This window comes from Aricia agestis, chromosome 20 (assembly GCF_905147365.1).
Source record: "Aricia agestis chromosome 20, ilAriAges1.1, whole genome shotgun sequence".
Classification (NCBI taxonomy): Eukaryota; Metazoa; Arthropoda; class Insecta; order Lepidoptera; family Lycaenidae; genus Aricia; species Aricia agestis.
Genome location: NC_056425.1, coordinates 12,413,644 through 12,437,195, shown reverse-complemented (window position 1 = coordinate 12,437,195; position 23,552 = coordinate 12,413,644). Strand labels below are relative to the sequence as shown.

The following is a 23,552-nucleotide window of genomic DNA, read 5'->3' as shown; positions in this document are numbered from 1 at the left end:
ACAATGTGTAATATTGTTCAGGCCCGAAGGACCAAGAACGTTACTCGCTAGTAACAAGATCAAAATGAGTTAGGTACTAGATAAATCTTCTAGTGTTGTGTCAGTGGCGGTTACCACTTACTATCACGTGATGTTACTGCTCGTTTCCTGGTGCATTTCATAGCAACCATCACTGTGTAGTGTACCCTAGGGAGGTACAAAAGAGATGATATTGAAAGGGCTCCTCCACTCTATTGCGGTTATACATAGATGTAAGGCCGGCAACGCACCTGCAGCTCTTCTGATGTTGCGAGTCTCCATGGGCGACGGTAGTTGCTTACCATCAGGTGACCCGTTTGCTCGTTTGCCCCCTTATTTAATAAAAAAAAAGAAGAGAATAGATAAAACATTGCTTTAAGAACCATGGGCTCGTCGACTGGCAGTTGGCAAGGGTCAAATCAGACCACAACGCGACGCGAGGAATGAGGATGCATTTCTAAATTTGTACTGAATTGACCACGAAGCTAAAACAAAATTGACAGATTTCAATTACGTGAGACGTCTTGCCAATCTGTCAACTCCATACTTTAGAAAAGTATCTGCGCGTCATGTTGCGGTCCGAATTGACCCTAAGGAGACATCAGACGTGTACATTGCAGAAAACTTTATTTTTTAATGATATAATTATGTATAGAATAATCTAATCCCAACTTTTTGGTAAATAGTTGGATCCACGTACGTGTTTCTTACGCAGATTCTTCGAACTGGAGCGGTGGTTCGCTTCATGTAGACGTTTTAAAAGCGTTATTCTTTAACCTACATAGTACATAGTTATTTGGAAAAATTATTTATATTTAATTTCATATCAGTACAAAGACTTTCGTAGGCTGTGTGGTATCTTTGGTGTGTAGACAACTTTATGCAACAACCTTTTGCCATGAAGTAAATTGGCCTACGGCATTTCCTAGATAAATATTCGATAAGGCTCTTGTATTTCAAATTGAAAAATAAAGTTACATTCTACATATTTTACATCTATGCGATTAGAAATCGTAGAAAAGGTAATTTTGCTTTTTACTTCACAGTTATTACGTGATTACCGTTTCCCTGATGATAGCATCAGGGTCTTAATGTCCACCAGCAGACAATGTATAATAATAATAATATCTATGAACGCTTCACACCACGTCAGTCTGGCCCCGTGCTAAGTACCTGAAGGACTTGTGTTACGGGTACCAGACAACGGAAATATATTTAATACTTTTACACTATACATATACTTATTTAAGATTTTATTATATATTATACACATATTTAATACACATCCATGACCCAGGAACTTTGAAAACTTTTTGTTCCGTCGGCGGGATTCGAACCCGCGACCCCCGGCTTGAACTACCAACAGCCCACCAACTGAGCTACAGAGGTCGTCATGTATGTTTGTATGTTTGAAAGCTAACTAAATACAAAATAATATTATGTACCATATTATATTAATTAGTAATAACTCAATTTGGCCAAAATGTCCCCGTTAATTGATACTAAATATACAGTATGTTTGAAAGAATTTTGAAGTTTGCTAATTTCTGTGGTGAAAACTACAGCCTGCAGACGGAAGGCCATTTTGAGTTTTTTTTTAACAGAACATTTCAAATGAGTTCAGAGGAAAGGTAATAAAATATAAAATACAGTGTGTTAGTGTAAACACCGTTATCCTTGAAACCATCAAGCTTTTTAGCAAAGGCACGGCCGTAGCATACTTTTCTCGAAGCGGTTCGCGGCTATTTCAGACCCCCTTTATCTTCGATGTTATCAAAGCTAGGGATTTAGAATTTCGGTCACTAGGAGCAAGTATTAAAACTAGCTTAACCTCCAAATTACATGAAATTTCGATAAATAGCTTAATAGTTACGTATGGTCAAAGTTACTACGTTGACACTACTCGCCACTAGGTGGCGCCTTACGCAACTCTTTTTTTTTTCTCAAATTTATATTACGACCTATACTATATACAGTAATTATTAATTAAATACGTTAATAATTATTATAAAGCATAATAATTTGAATTACAACACAAATATCTACGGAACTGTCCTAAGCGTGTCCTGGCACGTTCTTGGTAATATCTATCTAATGACCGGTTTATATTATTCCAATCCAGTGATCTAATACACTTGAATTGCATTCCAGTGCCCGTTATTCCAATAGTAATCCAGCGTTAGACTACTGAACTTAATATAAACGGTCACTGGAATACGCTAAAATGCAGTGAATTGCATTCCAGTGCCCGTTTAAATTATTCCAGTAGCAATCCAGCGCTGGATTAGGTCACTGTGTTAAAATAATGTAAATCCACAATAAAGCTAAACGGACCTACTAGCGGCTAATTCCCAGACGACTTTACTAATGAATAGTTAAAAATGTCGGCCTGAAATTCGACACGTCCAGACAGTGTTGATTAAGATATTATGTATTTAAATACTTAGGTCTTAGGTCATTAAGAAATTAGGTCATTTAGGTCTGAACTTTACGCTGTGAACGGACGCTTAGAGTTTATGAATGAATGATAGTATACTGTTTATCATTATGATCATTATAATGATTAGATTAATTTATAGCTCGATTCTGATAATATCAGAATCAAAATTGTAATTTGGGTCAGAAATCTGGTGTTCTAATAGCCTCCACTCGGGCTAACTTGTCGCTAGCGGTCATTGACTCCCTGTCAAAAACTTGTCATTTTCCATATAAAATCGCGATTGACAATATCTGACATTTCATTTATAACCTTGTAGGACCAGCTGTCATCTGTCAATTTCTCCGGTCAAAGTTAAGGTTAAAGTTAAATTTAGCCTTAACTATAACCATAACTTTAACCTTAACTTTAACTACGCCTCTGGTGCAACCCAACCTTCGTAATTCTTTGACATACAGTTATTAATAATATTTTAACCATAATATGGCTATCGTGCTAGTGTTAAAAAGCGCTAAAATAGAAATATCCGATATTCATCATAATTTTTTGAAATCGTCATATCAATAAGTTTGATCATCAGACGTTAGTCAAATCAAATTGGAAAAAAAATATAGATATCTAAGGACTACTCCTAAAATATATCTAAGGCCGGACTAAAAATAAATTAATTTAGAAAGGAATTTTGCATGAAACACAGAATACACAATATTATACCTTTTGAATATAATACACACTTAATATTATCTTTTTTATTTTGTTACTCAATCTTTAAAGCCCTATCAAAGTACATGACCCGGCCCTAAACCCTACCGTCAGCCACTATTTTAGTTTGATTGAATGATTGATTGACAGATTTAAAGGTTCATCGTGTAGGCGATACGGGGGCCCTGTTTTATTTATAGCTCAATTTGTTCAGTCCGATATGGATGGTTCAAAATATCGTTTAGAAGTTTGAACACAGTTATTTTATTAGATTCAATTATGTTATAATATAATACCTTATTATAGATTTAATATATAGAAGTATTAACAAGTAAGTAGCTACTTTGATACAATTCCTTAAAAATATCGTAAGTGCCAGATACGATTTTAGAGTCAAATTAATGTATGATATATCGATGTTTATAAAATTTTAAACACAGATTTAATGTTTAGAAATTTTTAAGTCGTATTTGGAATCAAAATTCAAAACACAATGACACAATACCTAATACATTTTTACTAAAATGTAAATAATGACAGTTTAAAGACATTATACAGAAAATTTGCATTTTATAAGTTATACAGAAATATCTATATATTAATATGTGAACCAAAAACTTTGCATCCCTTTTGACGAAAAATGGAGAAACGTAGGTGAATGAAATTTTGCACAGTTATAGTCTGTATGGTGAAGGAGTGCATCAAGCTAATATTATTTTGAAACTTTTCTTTTATCATACATTTTTTTTTAAATAAAATCTTACACACACTACAACACACACACAACGAAAAATGACAGATTTTTGAGTGACAAGCCTATACATACAAATTATACTCTTTTATATTTTATGGTCGAAGTCTGTTGACAACAAGGTGACAAATTGAAAATGGATTATAGTTTTTTTTTTTATTGAGTCTTATTATTTAGACACGGCCAGTCTGAGCTCAGCTGAGTCCCAGAGACAAGAGTTGAAAAAATATGATAAAGTCAATATCTTTTTACAAAATATTTGCAAAATATAGGTAGTAGTCCTAATGTCGTTGAAACTAAGGTCAAATTTCGACCATTGGGCGATCTCTACTCAAGTTAAAAAGAGGAACATTGAGGGATGTTTATCTGTATTGGCAAAAGTGAATTACTATTACTACTTAATTACTATTTTAGAGATCTTTTAGTGCGGTTATTCTTATTGTTCCCATCAGTTCTATCTTCTATCCAAGTAACGGAGCCTTAAATAAGAAACTAGCTGTCCTCTGTGGTTAACCACGACTGTAATACGATGCACGATCATAGAAGTTACACAACATACAAGTTACAACTTAGCACTATTGATAAAGATGCGACGCGATGTTTCCAACGTGATGAAGCGTAATCAATCTTCTTCTTCTTCTTTTAAAATATGGCTCCTTGGTGAATCGCCAATGTCAGAGTGCGTTAGCGTAATCAATATAATATAACATTCAGATTGACAGGAATAAATTTTGACAGGCACGTAAACGTAAAGATATCGAATGTCAAATGCATGGAAACTGTCAAAAATTTAATACGTTACGACTTACGGTTACGCACCTGAGCCCCTAGCCAACACTTTTTCGCTGATCAGAATTTATGGAATTGACGACGACATAATTCGGATATAATCAACTTCATGATTATTATCAAACGCTTATGTCAACTTCATACATTTTTGATAGACGATTCTATAAAGAAAATGTGTTGACTAGGAGCTCTCGTTTAGTTATCAGATTCGAAATTTGGCCCGGTTTATTGACGTACTTACAGTATATTGGGGTTTTCAGCAACCAGTGCTCATATTATGTCTTGATTTCGAGACCATAATATTGTAATTTTCCTGGTAAGCCACTGATAAGACAAGTGTGACGTTATACGTTAATAAACGACGCCCGCAATTCCGTTTCGCCAGAATTCGCTTGTCGTGCGAGAACCGTACAATTTTCGGGGATAAGAATCCTACGTCCTTTACTGGGCCATCTCCTAATATGGATAATTACTACATCCCATCCAAGTCATATAATACTTACGTCAATGCACTACAGGCGTATATTTCGGAACGTACACAAAAACGTTTACTTCTTAGACTTTGTAAATTGTAGCACGTGTTTGAGCGATATCGAAAATAAATTCTATAAAGTACATATCCGGAATTTCGCAATTTCCTTGTATAGAATAAAATATAAACGGTTTACATCGTCCGGTGTTTTATGGGCAATACAGTTTCCGCCTACGGCCATATTGAAATTTCGTTCAAGTTATAAAATCATTAAAAATTTGGTGCACGCTGCATGTGGGCTATGAACATTGGTTTGATTGTAGGCGGATCTTCCTACAGAGCTTTGGGTACTGTTGAAAGTGTGTCTGTCTGTTACCTCTTCACGCTTAAACCGCTGAACCGATTTTGACGAAATTTCGTATAAAATACTTTGAGATCTGGGAAAGGACATAGGATACTTTTTACCCCGGAAAATGTACGGTTTCCCAGGTGATAAATTAAATAAAATTAAAGTACATTTTGGCGCAACGGACTTGTAGGCTACAACTAGTAATTAGGTATTATGTATAAATAAATAAGGCTCTTGTTTTACTAAACGAGGCAATTTTAATCTTTTAAGACTAAATAATTCATGTTGCTGTCTTTGTAACGTTGCAAAAGCTGTTGCAGTAGATGGACATGGATAAGTCCTGTTTTCAACTGTTAAAAAAATCTAATATGTTGTAAGTAACTTTGTAACTTCTTTATCGTAAGAGTTAAGTTGTTGTCTCCAATCTATGAGTCAGGTGCAAGGGTAACACGCGACCGATAATGTTTTAATCGATAACGCCGACATAGTAATAGTTATAGCACAAAGCTAGACAAGACGTTTTCTTTATCAATTAATAATAATAATAATAATAGTTTATTCATGCGTTATGACAATACACATTAAAAACTAACAATTTTACAAAATTTTGACACCAATACATACTTAATATAAAAAAAAAAAAAAAAATATATAGTAAAGATTAAAGACTATGTTATAACTTAAGTACACAATTTTAACATTTACATTCTTACAATAACTAAACAATTATACAATAAAACGACGAATACAAAAAACGAAAATAAAAAAACAAGAACGGCATCAGTAGGCAGTGTACTGTGTATTGCTTAACACAGAAATGGAATACCACTCAGGTGTATCACCGCAGCGCAGAAACACCACGGTACCTGGTCTTCCGTGGTTCCGTAAACGTATGACGTGCGACAAACTCAACAGACAACTTAACAATAATAATAATACTCCCCACACCGGTTTCGGTGACGGTGGCCGGTTTCATTGAAACCAGACCAGGTACGCAGGAGTACTTTTATAGTGCCCAAGTGTGTGCGCAGTACACAAGAGCACTCTCTATTCCTTTACTCTCATAACCCAGTGGGACGGAAGACCGACACGACTGTCGAGAGATCAGGCGCAGGACCGACTTTTTACATGCCCATCCGACGCATGGATCATCTTACTTATCAGACAATCAGGTGATCAGCCTGCATCGTCCTAACCAAACTTGGAAATAACATGTTTCCAACGCGGGATTCGAACCCACGACCTCCGGAGTCGAGAGCGACGCTCTAACCACTAGACCACGGAGGCGTTAATAACAATACAATAATAATATATAAAATTATAATAAAGGTACATAATACTATAAATAGTGTATACAAAACATTAAACAGTAGCTGCTGCTGTATAATTGTTATAGGTTGTACCAAAACTAAGTGATAATACCTACTTTAGAGTATGAATGTATTACTTGTATAGAGTTCACAGTGTAAGTAGCCTGTAGCAGCGCTGAGAGACCAAAATCTTAAATCTTAAGTATGGAAAATCTTTAAAAAGACTTTCGCATTTATAATATTAGTATGGATAATAATAGTAATTGGAGACAATGTTATGGTAAATTATTCAATTTTCCTCTACGAAAATCTTTATCGATTAACTTTAGTTCATGTTAAAGGTTAAATAAGGGTGGTACACACATTCTAACGCAATACCAGAAACATTAAAAAGTTTGTTATCATTGACCTTTACAAAATTGTCACATCGAGTGTTAAAGTTTATCACCAAAATGTGTAACCCATTTATGTAACACCATGTAATAAATAATGATAATAATTACGACTTTGTCATACATGATGGCGCCTACGTGTTTTATCTGAATAAGTGCATTTTTATCCATACTTCCATACTAATGTTATAAATGCGAAAGTGTGTCTGTCTGTCTGTCTGTTACCTCTTCACGCCCAAACCGCTGGACCGATTTTGCTGAAATTTGGCATGGAGATGATTTGAGTCCCGGGAAAAGACATAAGATACTTTTTGTCCCGGAAAAATGTACAGTTTACGTATTGGCGCAACGGAATTGCGGGCGTCATCTAGTGGTCTATAAATTAATGAACCTACTAGAATCTAGAGTAGTCTATAATCTTAGATAATACAATCTGATGCGAGTTGCGACTTTTTTTTATTATTATCTTATTGTCGGGTTAGTAATATTTCATACAGTATCTTCCCATCGTACGCTATCGATATCGGCAGATTCGATACATAATCGAAAATATCGATATAACGACTGAAATGAAATAAGAAATTTAGTAATTACAATAATATTTTGTTGCTTTATTTATTAAATAATTAAGAAATAATCAACTATTTTGTTTAAGTACTTACGTATATGTTTGAAAATCAATAAACGAAATTTTTTTTCTTTACGATTTACCTGTATGGATTAAGCTATGATAGTAAGATGATAGTTCATAGAAATACCTAGTGTTAGCGTTAAAGCTAAATAATAGTAAGTTTGCATAATAATCCTAATAATTTATAGACTTGACATAAATAATATTATTATTATGCGCTTCTCTGCTTAGTGCATGTTGCATACCTATCTCCTTTTAGGTAGGTAGGTCGTTATGTAAATTAATTGCGTACTTAATTTATTACTTATTTTATTGAAATATAAAAAGTTTATTCAGATTTAAAACTTAAATTAATATTAAACATAACTTTTCTTCATTTATTTTTAATATTAATACTTACTTAGTTAATACTATTAAATATTAATATGTTAATAAATTATTACGTTAATACTATTAAATATTATGATTGAAACTCACCAAGTTTTAAAACGGCGAAACCTCCAAAAACATTTTCGAAAAACAAACACAAACACAATTGCACAAAATTAAAAATAATTCGATAATTATTTTAAATTATAACAAATGATAAGTTCGAAATAAAAAAAATATTCTAAATTCGAAAGACGATGTTCGATTTACGAAAGACTTTCGCGCGCACCGCGAGCTCAAGACGCGTGGATTCCCTGCCGTGCCGTCTAACACTGACTTAAGTTTACAGTTTGCCCGAAGATTTGTTTGGAGTTACATGCGCCTAATCTATTGCAGTGAAACAAGTGTATAAGTTCAAAGTTGCATGTATGTATCTTTTAATCATAAACATAATATAATGCTATATTAAGTCTATGCTTTTAATGTTGTCAAAAGGTTTAAATTTTGTGTACGTATATATTAAGTCTATGCTTTTAATGTTGTCAAAAGGTTTAAATTTTGTGTACGTACCATGTACGTACCATGTCTGAAATCACCAACGACGTAGATATTCGTAATCGGCAGATAAATTTTTCAGTAACTTTTAAAAAAGGAAAAGGTTTAAGTATTTAAGTATTTATTTACTTATTTAACATTTGTTGCACACAATACATTTATTAGTAAATTTATTACTTATTACATAAAAATTTACATAGAAAGATACTTCTTAAATACTTACAGTAAAATACAGCTTCTATTTTCGGTTGTAAGTTTTCTTAACCAATTAGTTACTTGCGTTTGTCGCAAGTAACTAATTGGTTAAGAAAACTTACAACAAAGCGAAGGGTAAGTAATTAATAATTTTTAAAACTATTTATTATAAACTTATTATTATTCTATATAAGTATTTATTTTTTATTTTTATTCTGTATTATTATTATTATATTGTAACAATAGTCGGCGTTGATACAGTTTCTAAACTATTATGAAGTGTCTGTAATAAATTTGTAAACTATCGGAAGTGAAGCAATATTCCCAAGATAACTAATTTTGGCAAATGCAACGCAACAAACGTTTTTTTCTTATTTTGCGCACGGATTTCACGTCACATTTAAATATTATAGCCCTTCTCAAAATGCATTCGCTAGTTTCGAAAAAGAAATTAGAATGTCAAAATGCATTTTGACTAAGTACTCTGCACTTAGAGCCAAAACACGTCCATCACGATTTGTACGTAACGTAACACATCTTGATAACTTCCGTGAGAAACGACTGCTTGTTGCTCAAAAATAATAAAGGGAAAACCAAAAGGGATATAAATCTCTTTCTTACTCTGATTACTAACGGCCGTTCCCAATATTTGATCTATCTCTGGTTTTGCCCTACTAGAGATAGGAATAGCTCAGATTAGACATTAGAGACATATATTTTATGTCAATTGTGAGCTATTCCTATCTCTAGTAGGGCAAAACCAGAGATAGATCAAATATTGGGAACGGCCGTTAGTCATTAATCCATGCAACCGGCAAAATTACTGTGTCATTGTTTTTATTCAAACTTAAGATACTTGTACTACATATTATCTATTCTGTGCTTAAGATAAAAATCGTAGCATTCATTTGGGAGCATCACTTGACACGTCCATTCAAGATTGGCTTAGATTTATACCTATACCTACTTATTAGAATTTAGAATTAAATTGACATGGACTATACACAATATGAAAATTAGCGTGGATATTGCGTTAAAATTTTCTGTACTGGTCAAAAAAGTTTCAGCCAATTTCAGCAAATCGCAACCAATTTTCGAGCAACAGCAATATTTTTTAATCCGAGCAAGAAAATTTTAATTGCAACTCCCAGCTCAACCAAACCGTTATCCCATCACTTTTGTGGCAATCGATAAAAAATTACGCAATTATCGATAACTCGCGAGTACGAGCAGGAATGTTCTCACGCGCAACACTATGGTGTCGATAGTTTTTGTTACAGCCCTATTATACTTCGTTTTAATTAATTTTGAATATAATGTGAATAAGCCCTAATATCTAGTTTGTATTAATTAATAGTTAACTAAATGTAAAAAAATATATATTATGACAAAACGGCTATATAATGCAGCCAAATTGAAGATATAAAAATATTAGTCGAAGCTTATATTATATTTGAAAAAAATAACATCCTCGAATATCATCAGCAGGTTTTGTTAAATATGAGTTTACCGCTACTCAATAATAGATGGCGCTTTTAGCAGTTACAAAATTTTAATACTAGATGGCAGCGTTCCTTTTTTACCTCAATGCCCCGGACCAATAAGTTTATTATATTTTTTTATTATTATTATTAATAATAATATTACTAGTTATATAATTATTAATAAATTATTTTACGTACTTACGTTTTAATTATTATTGCAAATGATTATTTGAATAAAAGCTGTTTTTAATTGCAATATTTGTACTTACATTGTAAGGACTATCATAATATTTGATGATAATATTATTATCTATCTTTAATTTTGTAACTTAGCATTTCAAAGAATTAATTTGCAAAGTTATTCCACCACGTTTCAATATAATTAAGATCGTGAGAAGCGAACTATAAAAATATAATCCGAATGGGACCCTTTTTTGTAGTCGGATAAAACATGTTAAAATTCAGGCAGTAAATAACATAGTGTGAGTTAACCCGCGCCTTTGAAAAACTTCCTCGAAAGGATTAGCTTGACCTTTACCGTATCTATTTAAATGAGACATTGATGTGTTACACTAGACTCTTGAGTCCTGCCTGTCTAGCATACGCCAACAAGATATCTCACTCTCGAGATTATTAAGAACTACTCGTCTCATAATGTCAAAATCTCGACATCATCTCGACAATACTCTATAAAAATGTGTTATTTCGATGAAAGATCTAAGCGAGAAAAAATGTTTGTCATGCTAGAGTCAATAGAGATGAAGAGACAAACCATCAAACATCGAGAAAACATGCAGGGTGAGATATCTCGTTGGCGTATGCTAGGCAGGCTGCGTTATTAGAGACACGAGTAAAATGAACTTTGGATTCAATTGTAGTTAGCTCGCGTTGCGGTTGTTATTTTGTGGATAATGGCCAATTTTAATTACCCTAGCTCGCGTCGTTTTTTTTTTTTATAAAATAAGGGGGCAAACGAGCAAACGGGTCACCTGATGGAGAGCAACTTCCGTCACCCATGGACACTCGCAGCATCAGAAGAGCTGCAGGTGCGTTGCCGGCCTTTTAAGAGGGAATAGGGGAGGGTAGGGAATGGAATAGGGTAGGGGATTGGGCCTCCGGTAAACTCAATCACTCGGCGAAACACAGCGCAAGCGCTGTTTCACGCCGGTTTTCTGTGAGAACGTGGTATTTATCCGGTCGAGCCGGCCCATTCGTGCCGAAGCACGGCTCTCCCACGTATATTTTGATGATAATTTAGATACATTATTCTAATCCAGCGATGGTTGCTACTGGAATAATTTAAACGGCCACTGGAATGCAATTCACTGCATTAAAATGCATTCCAACTTACATTATTGCAGAAGCAATCCAGTTAATTGGATTGGAATAAATATGTAGACTGGCCATTATTACGAGCTGCAACCTTCTGCTGCAAGTTGCAAACCTCTGAAATCATAATATTGTGACCAAAGAATGGAATATTTAGGGGTTTTGGGGTCATTTTATGTAATATGTTTTTGTGCAAAGATTTTACTATTCAATTTTTAATATTAATACACGCAAAGGACTAAGCACTTTATAACTGTTGGGTATTTTTAAAAGAGTAAAATTATCGCAGCGTGGCGTGTGCTGTGTGTATGATGATTTCTTTTCGTCGTCGTCGTCAATTTTTGGTATTTTTTAATAATTATTATCTAAGTAAGGAATTATTAACTTTAATTTTGTTATTTATAAATTCTAAGCATTCCCTAATTCTTGGCTAGATAAAATAACAATTATACAGGCTTACGTTGAACAAACAAAATGTCTTTGAGTAAAGCTGTTAATCTAAACTTTTATATCCATGTAACAATAACAAAAACTAAACACAAAACATTTCAGATAATTAACATATAGATCGAAATCGTAACTCACGTGTATAGGTTAAAATTAACTATAGTTATACCTCTATTATATAGCTATGGTCTAACAGGATGTATTAAGTTATCCTGAGTCATTTTACATTTTTTAATACTTAAGTACTTTTTTTTATACTTAAGTACAACAAATATTTTATTTTTTATATTTTAACTGGCTTTAGCCCTCCACGCATTCCCACCGCCGCGCGCCGCACTTTATGTGTCGCCAGGATCGATAGCGGTATCCAACCACGAAAACCCTTTGATAATAATATTATTATGATCTCATCCCCGAGAGACATGCTGAAACTGTCTTGGCAAGTTGGTACCCGCAACGAAATTAATCAGAAGAAAGGTAGGAACTGGGAAGAGTTGGAAGTAGGTATCCTGTTTTCCCTCCCCACAAAAAACGGGAGATGCAGTAGGTACCTACAAAGTTACAATGACTGAAAGTCAAAGAACTAATTAAGGGAAACCACCACGGGAATAAATGTAAATATTATGACTACTAAAGCTAGATTTATAATAGTTACGTTAATTTTTGAATTTGATAAGTTAAGAGGAGTCCACACCGCCTTTTTTTCCATACAAACGTTGTCCCCTGATTCCTCCCTGGATAATGCTAGTAGAGTTATAATTTTTTTCCTGAATATCTACGGCCACTAATACAATGTCCCTATGTTTTCTTTTTTTTCATAATTTAATTATTAAATAAGATATGAACGTTCAAAAACCCAAAAAATGACCAGATTTTCCGCTGTGTTCAAACGTCCAGAAAACAGATTTGGCTAGATTATACAAAAAAAAGCAAAACATAGGAACACAGCTCAATCCTTTTTTTAATCTTTAATGAAAAAACTACTTAAATCGGTTATGTTTTGGAGAAGGAATCAGGGGACAACGAATCGTTGATTTTCTCTATCGCGTTCTACGGTATAGGCTTGAGGTAAGGGAGACAGCTATAGATATTACACGTACTTTTTTTTTCATTTCTCTAGCCCCTGGTGTATCCTCTTAAAACTGTTTCCAGTAATAATTGTAACAAGAGTCATACCTATTGTAACAAGAACCTAGCGCTTTTTTATATTATTAGTAGGTTGATTCTACTAAAATATTATGATCTTAAAGCCATCCCCTGAGCAAACGACCTTGACCATACATTTGCCGCGCTGCCGAGATCGCGCCAAAATCCAATTTTTTTACTTATATTATCTTAGTTCAAAATTGACCTAAAAATTCAAACGTCCATGAAATTGTCGATCTATTGGCGTGTGTTTCAAATAACCGTAATTTGTAGGTAAAAACTAGGGAGATACTGAATGTATGCTTGGATTTAACTTGGATTAATTTGGAAGCTGATATCATGAGTATAAAAAACAAAAATAGGAAATTATAACTATGAAAGGAACGTTCATAATTTATATTATATAACTGAAGATTATCGCTGTATTTTTATTATAATTTTGTAGCTTTCAAATTATGAGTTAATAAGGTTCTAAATACGGAAAATTACGGCATCTCCGTAGGGGGAGCGCCTTAAGGCGGGGATTAATCTCAATCCAAAACGATAACCTTGCACACAACCAAAGACCAAGCGTATACGCATCGCAATAAGATTCATTTTAGCTTGGCATAAAACTGTAGTTACTAGGGGCGGATCTTCTCTATTTTTCATGTTTTTTTAAATATCTTTGGAAATAAATATTAAGAAACAAAATTGTTCGGTTCAGGAGATTTTAATATAGATTTACTAACAATTTATTTAGATAAAATGTATAATACTTAGATTTCGACGAAATAGATTTTTGTCGGAGATGAGTTTGTAAATTAATTACAGCCAAAGTATTACGTTTTATTAAAATGTTTATGGTTTAAGGTATTTTAAATATTGTGCTTTATATCTCATATTTTTTACATTTTTGTTATTATATTGGAACTAAGTAAACCGGGAGTCACGGAATAACAAATTGGGGTTTATCCTCGCCTTAAGGTGCCTTTCCGACTTTTACTACAAGCGACCGTGGTCCGTGACCGACAAAAAAGCAAATAAAATGCCAAGCACTTTATGACATAGTCTATAGGTTTAAACTGACATTTTAACTTGACCATTCACAGGTGTCAGTAGCTATTTAGATCGGGATATTATAATTTTTAACCGACTTCCAAAAGGAGAAGGTTATATTATGTTCGTTTGTACCTATATATTTTTATGTGCTTGCGATCATTGTCCTTCCCAGTACGATGCTTGGCCTTTTTTTCCACATACCTAGGTTTAAAACACAAAATATAACCGTACGCAAATACCTAGTCTTTTTACTGTTGTCTAACTTGTGAAAGCCGCCTCAATAATGTTAACTAAATATATTATGTAAGTATATTATGATACTCGATACTTATTTGTAATTTGTAATAATTAATAAAATTAGACTTTTTAAGCTACATGTGATGCTCAGCTGTAAAATGAAGCGAGACGTCGCGCCGTGGTGGCCTAAAATGTATTCCCTATAATATTGTATATGGTATACCCTGTGCTTTAAAAATAATAACTTAATCTAACTAGAATTATTTCTGAGATTTGTGTAAAATGTGCAGCAGCCCTCACTATTGTTATAACACATAATAACAGGAAACTCTATTGTCCCTGCGCGTGCGCCGCCACTGGGAGAGTTAAAAATATCCATAAATGTAGCCTATTGTTACATAGCCTATGTGTATTATCCTTATCCGTGGTCTATTTTAGTTCAGAACTGGCTATCAAAATCGTCCAACAGGCATAGCCATAATGTATAGAAGTACAGAGCGCGAACTTCGCTAGATCTGTGGGCATAGCATGGCCACAAAAGAAATCCACATCCAATCTAATATTATAAATGCGAAAGCGTATCCGTCTGTCTGTTGTCTTTTCATGACCAAACCGATAAACCGATTTGGCTGAAAGGTATATAGATACTTTGAGTCCCGGTAAAGGACATAGGATACTTGTCATCTCGGAAAAATGTCGGTTCCCGCGCCATAACTTACGGACGGCGCGACGGACTTGCAGGCGTCACCAAGTGCAAAATAATAGAAAATAACTAGAAATGTTAACACTTAGGGTGACGAAATGGAAAGGGCGTAAGCGACAAAACGGTTTTTGTCGCGTAATTTAAAAGCCATAAATATATAAATTTCATATAAGCTATGGGCAAATTATAGTGCATGCTTGAACTACATAGATTGTACAAATTTTGGAAGCATAAATCACTCTCCTCTGTTGCCAAAATTAGAATCCCTGTTTTATAGAGGTCTTTTTGATTAATTTTTCTGTGTTATAAAAGTTGACCAATCGTGCTATGCTATGGGTAATTCAAAGATAAAGACATGATGAATACTGACAATGAACTTTAATTTCTTATCTTTAGTCATTGTTGATAAAAATTGATATCGCTCTAGCCATAGAATTAGAACGTATTAGTAGTTAGTAGTATTTTGATATCGTTGGCTGCAGCCAAATTATCAAGGCGTCACCTTAACAGATTTTAGTCATAGATTTCCTTTGAGCGCTTTTAGAGTTAAAGCCGGCACTGAATACAATAATATTAATCCATACTAATATTATAAATGCGAAAGTATCTCTGTCTGTCTGTCTGTCTGTCTGTCTGTCTCGCTTTCACGCCAAAACTACTGAACCGATTGCAATGAAATTTTGTACACAGTTATTCTAGAGTCTGAGAAAGGACATAGGCTACATTTTGGTGTGGGAAAATATCTTATTTCCATGAAAATATCGATGAAAATGAATTCGCATTGCGCGTGGCCAGCGCTCATCCCGGGGGTCCTGGGTTCGAGTCCCGCAGGCGGAACAAAAAGTTTTCAATGTTCCTGGGTCTTTGATGTGTATTAAAATAATATTTCAAAAATCTTAAATGTATTAATTTATGTATAATATTATAAAAAAATCCAGAAATATATCGATGCAATGAACATTTTAGTTCTAATACGATTCAACAGATGGCGTTTTATTTTTTACTTTATTGTAACATAGAACTAATCATGTACTTATTAGTTAGTATGTTTTTGTTTATAGTTTTTAATACGTTAGAATATTATGTTAAATAATATAATCACTTGGTATAATAATAATCAATCTATCTTATCTTATAACTCCTACTGCATTTCTAATATATGTGACAACTTGACAACAGAAGGCGCTCTAAAATAAAGGAGTTCGAGTGTACCGTGTTGGCCTATATTCCATCCAGAAAATATATCAATGCAATCAACATTTTAATTCTAATATATGAAAACAGATGGCGTTTTGTTTTTTACTTTATTATTGTAACAGAACTAATCATACCTACTTTACTATATAATATGTTTTTTATTCATAACTAGCTGTTGCCCGCGACTTCGTCTGCGTGGACTTTAGTTTATAGCGCGCGGTGTTAACAAAATTTGTGTCAAATTTAAAAACTTTTTAAAACCCTGGTAAGTGGTACCCCATCTTAGGGCCGCGCTACACCGGAATGGCAGCGCTGAAAGTGCTCGCCTCGCCGCTGCCATTCCGGTGTAGCGCGGCCCTTAATTAATCAAAATACCCAAAAACAGCTGTGCAGTGTGCACATAATCTATACTAATATTATAAATGCGAAAGTATCTCTGTCTGTCTGTCAGTCTCGCTTTCACGCCAAACGCCAAAACTACCGAACCGATTGTAATGAAATTTTGTATACAGATAGTCTAAAGCCTGAGAAAGGACATAGGCTACTTTTTTACTGGAAAAAAGGGTTGTCAGGGGGTGAAAATGCGTAAATTTGTTCAAATTAAGTTAGTTCCAACAATTCATAATAGATGGCGCCGTGCGTCTTCTACATCGCGCTGACGCTTGCTCAAAAGTCTTTCTATAAGACGTGGTATCATCTTACATTTAAGTTTCGATTTTTTTCGATTGTTATATCTATTATACATTATTAAATAACTCAGTACTTTATCTGTGCAGTGACGTAACCTTAAATCTATCAATGATAAATAGTTTATGGGTAAAGTTGTGTAATTGGAGGGCTAAATAAGCTTTAAAATTTGGCATAAAATATAAAGTTTAATATAAAAAAATGAAATACTTATTGTGTGCACACTGCACAGCTGTATTGATTTAAGGGGTACCAGGGTTTTTTTATAAAAGCTTTTGACACCAATTTTGTTGACATCGCGCGCTATAAACTGAAGTCCACGCGGACGAAGTCGCGGGCAACAGCTAGTATTTAATATGTTGCAATACACAACGCGTTTATTGTATGTATTGACCGATGGGTACTTGACCAAATTCTTTACAGTGGTCAGTGGTGTCTGAAGGTCAATTTTTGGTCGATCGCATCACCATAAGTGAGGAACTGAAGCATACATCAACTCTTGTCGGACACTGCATTTATACATTTTCCAGGTTTAGAAGTATCCTCTCACCTCTGTCCTTTTGCGGGAACTCAAAGTATCTAGATTTCAAACTTCAGCAACCTCGGTTCAGTGGTTGGGCGTGGAGAGGTTTACCTCTCTCTGTCTTTTAAGACAGACATGCACACTGTCGCTTTAACGGTGTCAGTGCAAGTGATAATAAACTTGAGGTACTTAAGTATTATATTTACATTTTACTAAACTATGTACACTACCTACCTACCTACTGTTTGTGTCTGTCACTTATTTATAGCACTTTTATAGCAATATATTTATAGCATTGACGATAGTAAATAAGTAAATTATGAATAATTACTACACGGTAATTCATTGTAATTTATTAGGACATTAAGTTTAAACATTATGACGTATAGGGTCAGCAAAAGAGAATTAACTGTAACTTGTATTTGTAGTTCCTAATATTATTACTAGAGATCGCCCAATAGTCGAAATTCGACCCTTATCATAGTTTTTTCGACTCTCTGAGTCTGGGACTCAGCTGATCTTATACTGGCTGTGTAAGTATTGTCTTAGTATCTAAGATTCAATAAAAAAAAAAACTATAATCCATTTTCAATTTGTCAACTTGTTGTCAAGCATAAATAAAAGAGTATAATTCGCATAGACATAATACGACAGTATATATTATGTCTATGATAATTCGTATGTATAGGCTTGTTCTTAAAAAATCTGTCATTTTTTTAGTGTGTGTAATGTTTTATTTGTTAAAAAAATGTATGATAAAAGCAGAATTTCAAAATAATATTAGTTCGATGCACTCCTTCACCATATAAACTATAACTGTGCAAAATTTCATTCACCTACGTTTCCCCATTTTTCGTCAAAGTTTTTGTCTCACGTATTAATATATAGATACACTTGGTAATAACTAAGGAATACTTTGAGTCCCGGCCCCCGGAAAAGGACATTAGATATTATACTTACTTACTTAAATTTTATCTCAGGAAAAATTGAGGTTCCCGCGCGATAGACGAATTTGGCTCAACGGAGTTGTGGGCGTCATCTACATAGCAAATTCTAGAGAACCTACCACCACAAATATTCTAGACCCCACCTAGATTCAAAAACGAATTCCAAAGGAACCAGTCGTAAATACCTCAGTTACTTGGACAAAGGAATATCTTAAACCAAGAATCCCTTTTAGGTTGAAAGTAAAATAAACTCTTGCACCCTAGGCAAAAGGTTTAAATTTGGTGAATGAGTTATTTAGATTTTAATCTTTGCGATATATTTTGTGTGCTATATTTTATGGTTTCTAGTAAGTAACTAAATATTTCGCGCGAAGTTCGGGGCCCAGTATCTTCCTAGTACCAGAGACCAGCCATATTTAATTCCTCTATGCTAGTACCTACAGTTAACAGTTAAGTGATTAAATTTCAAGGCTACTTTTAAACCTGAATTAAAATATTTCCATCTTAATTTACGCATGTGAAGTAGGCAAAATCTAGATTAAAAAAAGTTATCAATTTGAATAGGCTTAAATAAATAAATTAAAAAAAAAAAACATCTCTGTTGGTTAGAAGAACGAGATAACAATCGTTTTGAAACATAATATCAGGTGAAGGTTAACCAGTATTGCAATAAAGACATTCATTAGAATAATCCCATAGACACACAGACACCGTAAAAATTGGGACAAAAAATAAACAAGGATAAGACAGTAAGGACCAGCGTATGACGTATCTACGTGCTTTTGTATGGAATAGGACTACAAAATGGAAGATTGATTTTTAGGGTTCCATACCCAAAGGGTAAAAACGGGACCCTATTACTGAGACTTCGATGTCTGTCCGTCTGTCTGTCTGTCTCCAGGCTGTATCTCAAGAACCGCTATAGCTACTCTTCTGAAATTTTCACAGATTGTGTATTTCTGGTGCCGTTATAACAACAAATACTAAAAACAAAATAAAGATCATATTTAAGGGGGGGGGCGGGGGGGGGGCTCCTATACAACAAATGTAATTTTTTTGGCCTTTTTGGCTCGTAATCCATAATGGCAAAACTTGAAATTTTCACAAAATCCTCAATCATATGTGTACTTTAATATTTAATAATAAAATTAAAATAACATAAATAATTAAGGGGGGCTCCCATACAAAAAAACACAATTTTTTCCATTATTTCGCTCTATAACGGTACGGAATACTTCGTGCGCGAGTCTGACTCGCACTTGGCCGATTTTTCAAAATCTGAATTAAGAAGGAAGGAAGGCAGGGTAAACTCCTTACATTATACTGTTATATTGTGTTGTGTAATTTTGTTTTAGTCATCGAAAATTCTATCATATTTAAGTCGCTAAAGGCTGATGATGATGATGATAAAATTATTCATTGATATTTACTGGTCTTCTTTCTATTAAGTATGTGTTTTCTTCTATTACGTATCTTATTATTATTTTAGCTGCAAATAAACGTGTATTCTATTCTTTCGAAAAGTTTACTGGTAAAAAAAAATTAACCATCGTAAGTAGTTAGTTCGTTTCCTAATACATGTGTGCTGTTTTGAAATTGTATAGAAATCCAAGCCTTCATTGTTTTCGTAATGATATTCTTTCATAATTATTATTATCATTCTTAGAATTAACAGGTGAACCTGCTTCGTTGATAGCAGATATTACTTATTAGTTATTACTTATTAGTAACATTCTTAATTTATACTTACTTCCTTAAAATTATATAGTGTGTTTGTTTGTCAGTTACTTCTTCACGCCCAAACCGCTGAACGGTGAGCCGATTTTGATGAAATTTTGTATGGAGAATGGAGATACTTTGAATCCCGGGAAGGAGATGTAGGGTATTTTGTCCCGGAAAGATGTACGGTTCTCTCTAGTAAGATGAGTATAATAATAGAAATGGCAATTGACTGACCTTGCCTCCTTGATATTTGAAGAATGGCATTGAGACCATAAAGTTAATATACCTAGCGGAATATAGAAAAAAGGCCTGAGCAAGCGAGATGTCACTATCTACTAACACTGCGTGGTAAAAAGAGACAGCAGAACTCTTTTTTGACGTCCAGTAGGCACTTATTGGCACTTTGACAATTTAATCTCATAGAAAGATGCTTGTGTAAGTGTATACGTCATGTATACGTACACATAATATTTTACACACAGATGTAAATCAATTTCGGTTTCGTTTGACAGCTCGAGATTGTTGCTCTATTCCGCTAGGTATATTAACTTTATGATTGAGACGCGCAACTTTTTCTCGTATGTAGATTTTTTATGTCATATTATGTCATGGACCATGGTGCCATCCTCTGGAAATATTGCCGACGTAGTAAAGTAGGCTATATAGTAAATATCTTGGAAGCTTAGGAATTTATTAGTCAACGGGAAAATATTTTTGCTGTAGTAATTACATGCACGATCATGTATGTTTCTATACATAATATTGTATAGAAACAAACATGATTTTTAATTTGTAACTTGAGTTAATTTTATTATTACCATTTACCATACCATAACATCCTAAGATGCTACTTACTAAAGAGTGATTATAAATATTTATTGTTATATTTATCTGTTGTATAACCTTAAAAAGCCCACTCCCCATGTTTCGATAACAAAACGTAAACAAACTTGTGCTGCCGACTGTATGTTCACTTACCCCTATATCCAGGGTAGACGTAGAAGACATGCCAATAGTGTACACCCCTTCAACAGGTACCACCCTCGACCGTTTTGGCATTTTGAAGCAACTCACTCGTATCGTGCGCATTTTGAAAAAAAAAACAACTGTCAAATTTTAAAAAATCACTTTTACACTTTCAAAACTCACATCACACCATCACACCCACTTTACACATAAAAACACTTGATTATCAACTGATATGGTGATTACTAGTCATTTTCACTTAAAAACCACTTGTACAGCGAATGTAAATATAGATAAAACATTAGCGTGCGCGCGCGCATAGTAAGCGAGACGGAATGACAAGTTTGGGTTATTGGTAGTGCGAAACGTGGTTTTTATGAGTCACCCAGGTAAACCAGGTGTAAAGGAAGTGTTTTTTTACTACAGTCTCATTTATTAGTTGTATTGTATGAGATAAGCGTGCAGGGTAATGATGATGCTAAAAATAATTCCTAAAATACTTATAGGTAGGCACAAAACGGATCAAATTTTAGTTTTTTTGGCTGACTGTATTTCAAAATTTTTTGTTTCGAATTCCATGTTTTTTTATTTGTTATTTTTGGATAATTTTGATTAATTGTTACTTAACACTCTTAATTGATGCTTACATAGTAATAAAATAAAGTTCCAATATTATAAGTGCTGAACTTTTTGGATTTCATTTTGTGTAATAAAGTAGTTTAGGCTGTGTATAATTAGATCATGTGCTTATCGCGTGGGACGCGTACTTTTTTTCGCGAAAAAAGTATCATGGCCTTCTCCGGGGCGTAATGTTTCTCCATACCAAACATCAAAATCAGTTTAGCGGTTTAAACAGACACACTTTGGCATTAATATTATTAGTATGGATCCTACACACCCATTTCATGTTCCCTTCATGTTTTACATGTGAATCATGTCATGACAGTGTCATGACAGCGTGTTATCATTTATCGATCCCATTGTACTCTCAGATGCATACTCACCTACTTTCACCCCCATTTGTGATGCTAATTCGCGCTGGTATGCGAGTTAATACACGATTCTAGAAACCCTCTTTAGTGCGGGGGTTTTTGTGATGTTGCTAACCCCTTTTCCCAAGCTTAATAGGAATTAAGTAGGGGTTGTAGTCAGTACTATGAAACATAACAATATTATTATTCATATAAACATAATATCTCTGGAACAAACTGTCATTAGCAGTATTTCCGGACCAAAGCGACCTGCAAACCTTCATGAAGAGAGCGTACCCTCTCTTCATGAAGGTTTTCAGGTCGTATAGGTCCGGAAATAGTGCTACTGCTTATGAGGCCGGCAACGCACCTGCATATCTTTCAATGTCCATGGGCGACGGTATTTGCTTGCCATCAGGTGATCCGTTGGCTCATTTGCCCCTTATTTTATAAAAAAAAAACTTACATCACTGAGGTAGTAAGTACTACGAGTACATACTATGTCAGTGACTTACATTAAAGTGCCTAATACATTGGCACTAGAGGCCATTAAATTTTACCGTGTCAAAATGTTAGAGTAGGTCGTTTAAATTAAATCGCAAAGCCGCGTCGCGTCGCAGTGTGAAGTGTGAACTGACTCTTACAAGTTACAGGATACAAAAAAAAATTATACCAAAATCACCCAAAAACGTTTACCACAATTTTCCCAACTGTGTATTCTCTTAATATTACCCAGTGGCCAGTAGTAGTTTGCGATCGGAATTTTAACTAAATAGTCATCCACGTAGGTATAACACTATGACTAAGGGAATTCCACTGTGGCTTAGTATACATTTCTCTGACCATAATATTGCACAAGACTAGTATACGTTTAAACTGGAACGTATTGTAATTTGTAAGGGAATAGTCACAACTCACATTTATACAGACATAATTATTTATACAGGGTGTAACAAAACTAAGTGATAATTAGAGTGTGTACGTGTTCCTTCACTGTGAAAGTAGCAGCGCTAAAAGACGATTTTTTTTTCACTTTTGTATGGGGAAACTCGTGACGCTCGGGCCCTTGCCCATACAAAAGTGAAAAAAATTGATCTTTCAGCGCTGCTACTTTCACAGTGAACTCTCTACAGACTACAAGGAACACATACACACCCTAAAGTATTATTACTTAATTTTGTA

The 23,552-nt window shown here is 34.1% G+C and overlaps 1 protein-coding gene across 2 annotated transcripts in view; it reads right to left on the bottom strand.

Moving 5' to 3' along the window:
* The window catches only part of LOC121737167 (phospholipid phosphatase 2-like), a 101,006-nt gene extending 79,286 nt beyond the window's left edge, over positions 1–21,720 (bottom strand). Inside the window, exon 1 of one of the 2 annotated variants that reach the window (XM_042128757.1) lies at positions 21,412–21,720. In XM_042128757.1, coding sequence (XP_041984691.1) covers positions 21,412–21,522 — 111 coding nt within the window. In that variant the 5' untranslated portion in view covers positions 21,523–21,720. Of the gene's footprint in view, positions 1–8,328; positions 8,386–21,411 lie in introns of those variants that run through there. The other variant, XM_042128758.1, reaches the window with a different exon arrangement.
* Between the last annotated feature and the right edge of the window lie 1,832 nt (positions 21,721–23,552).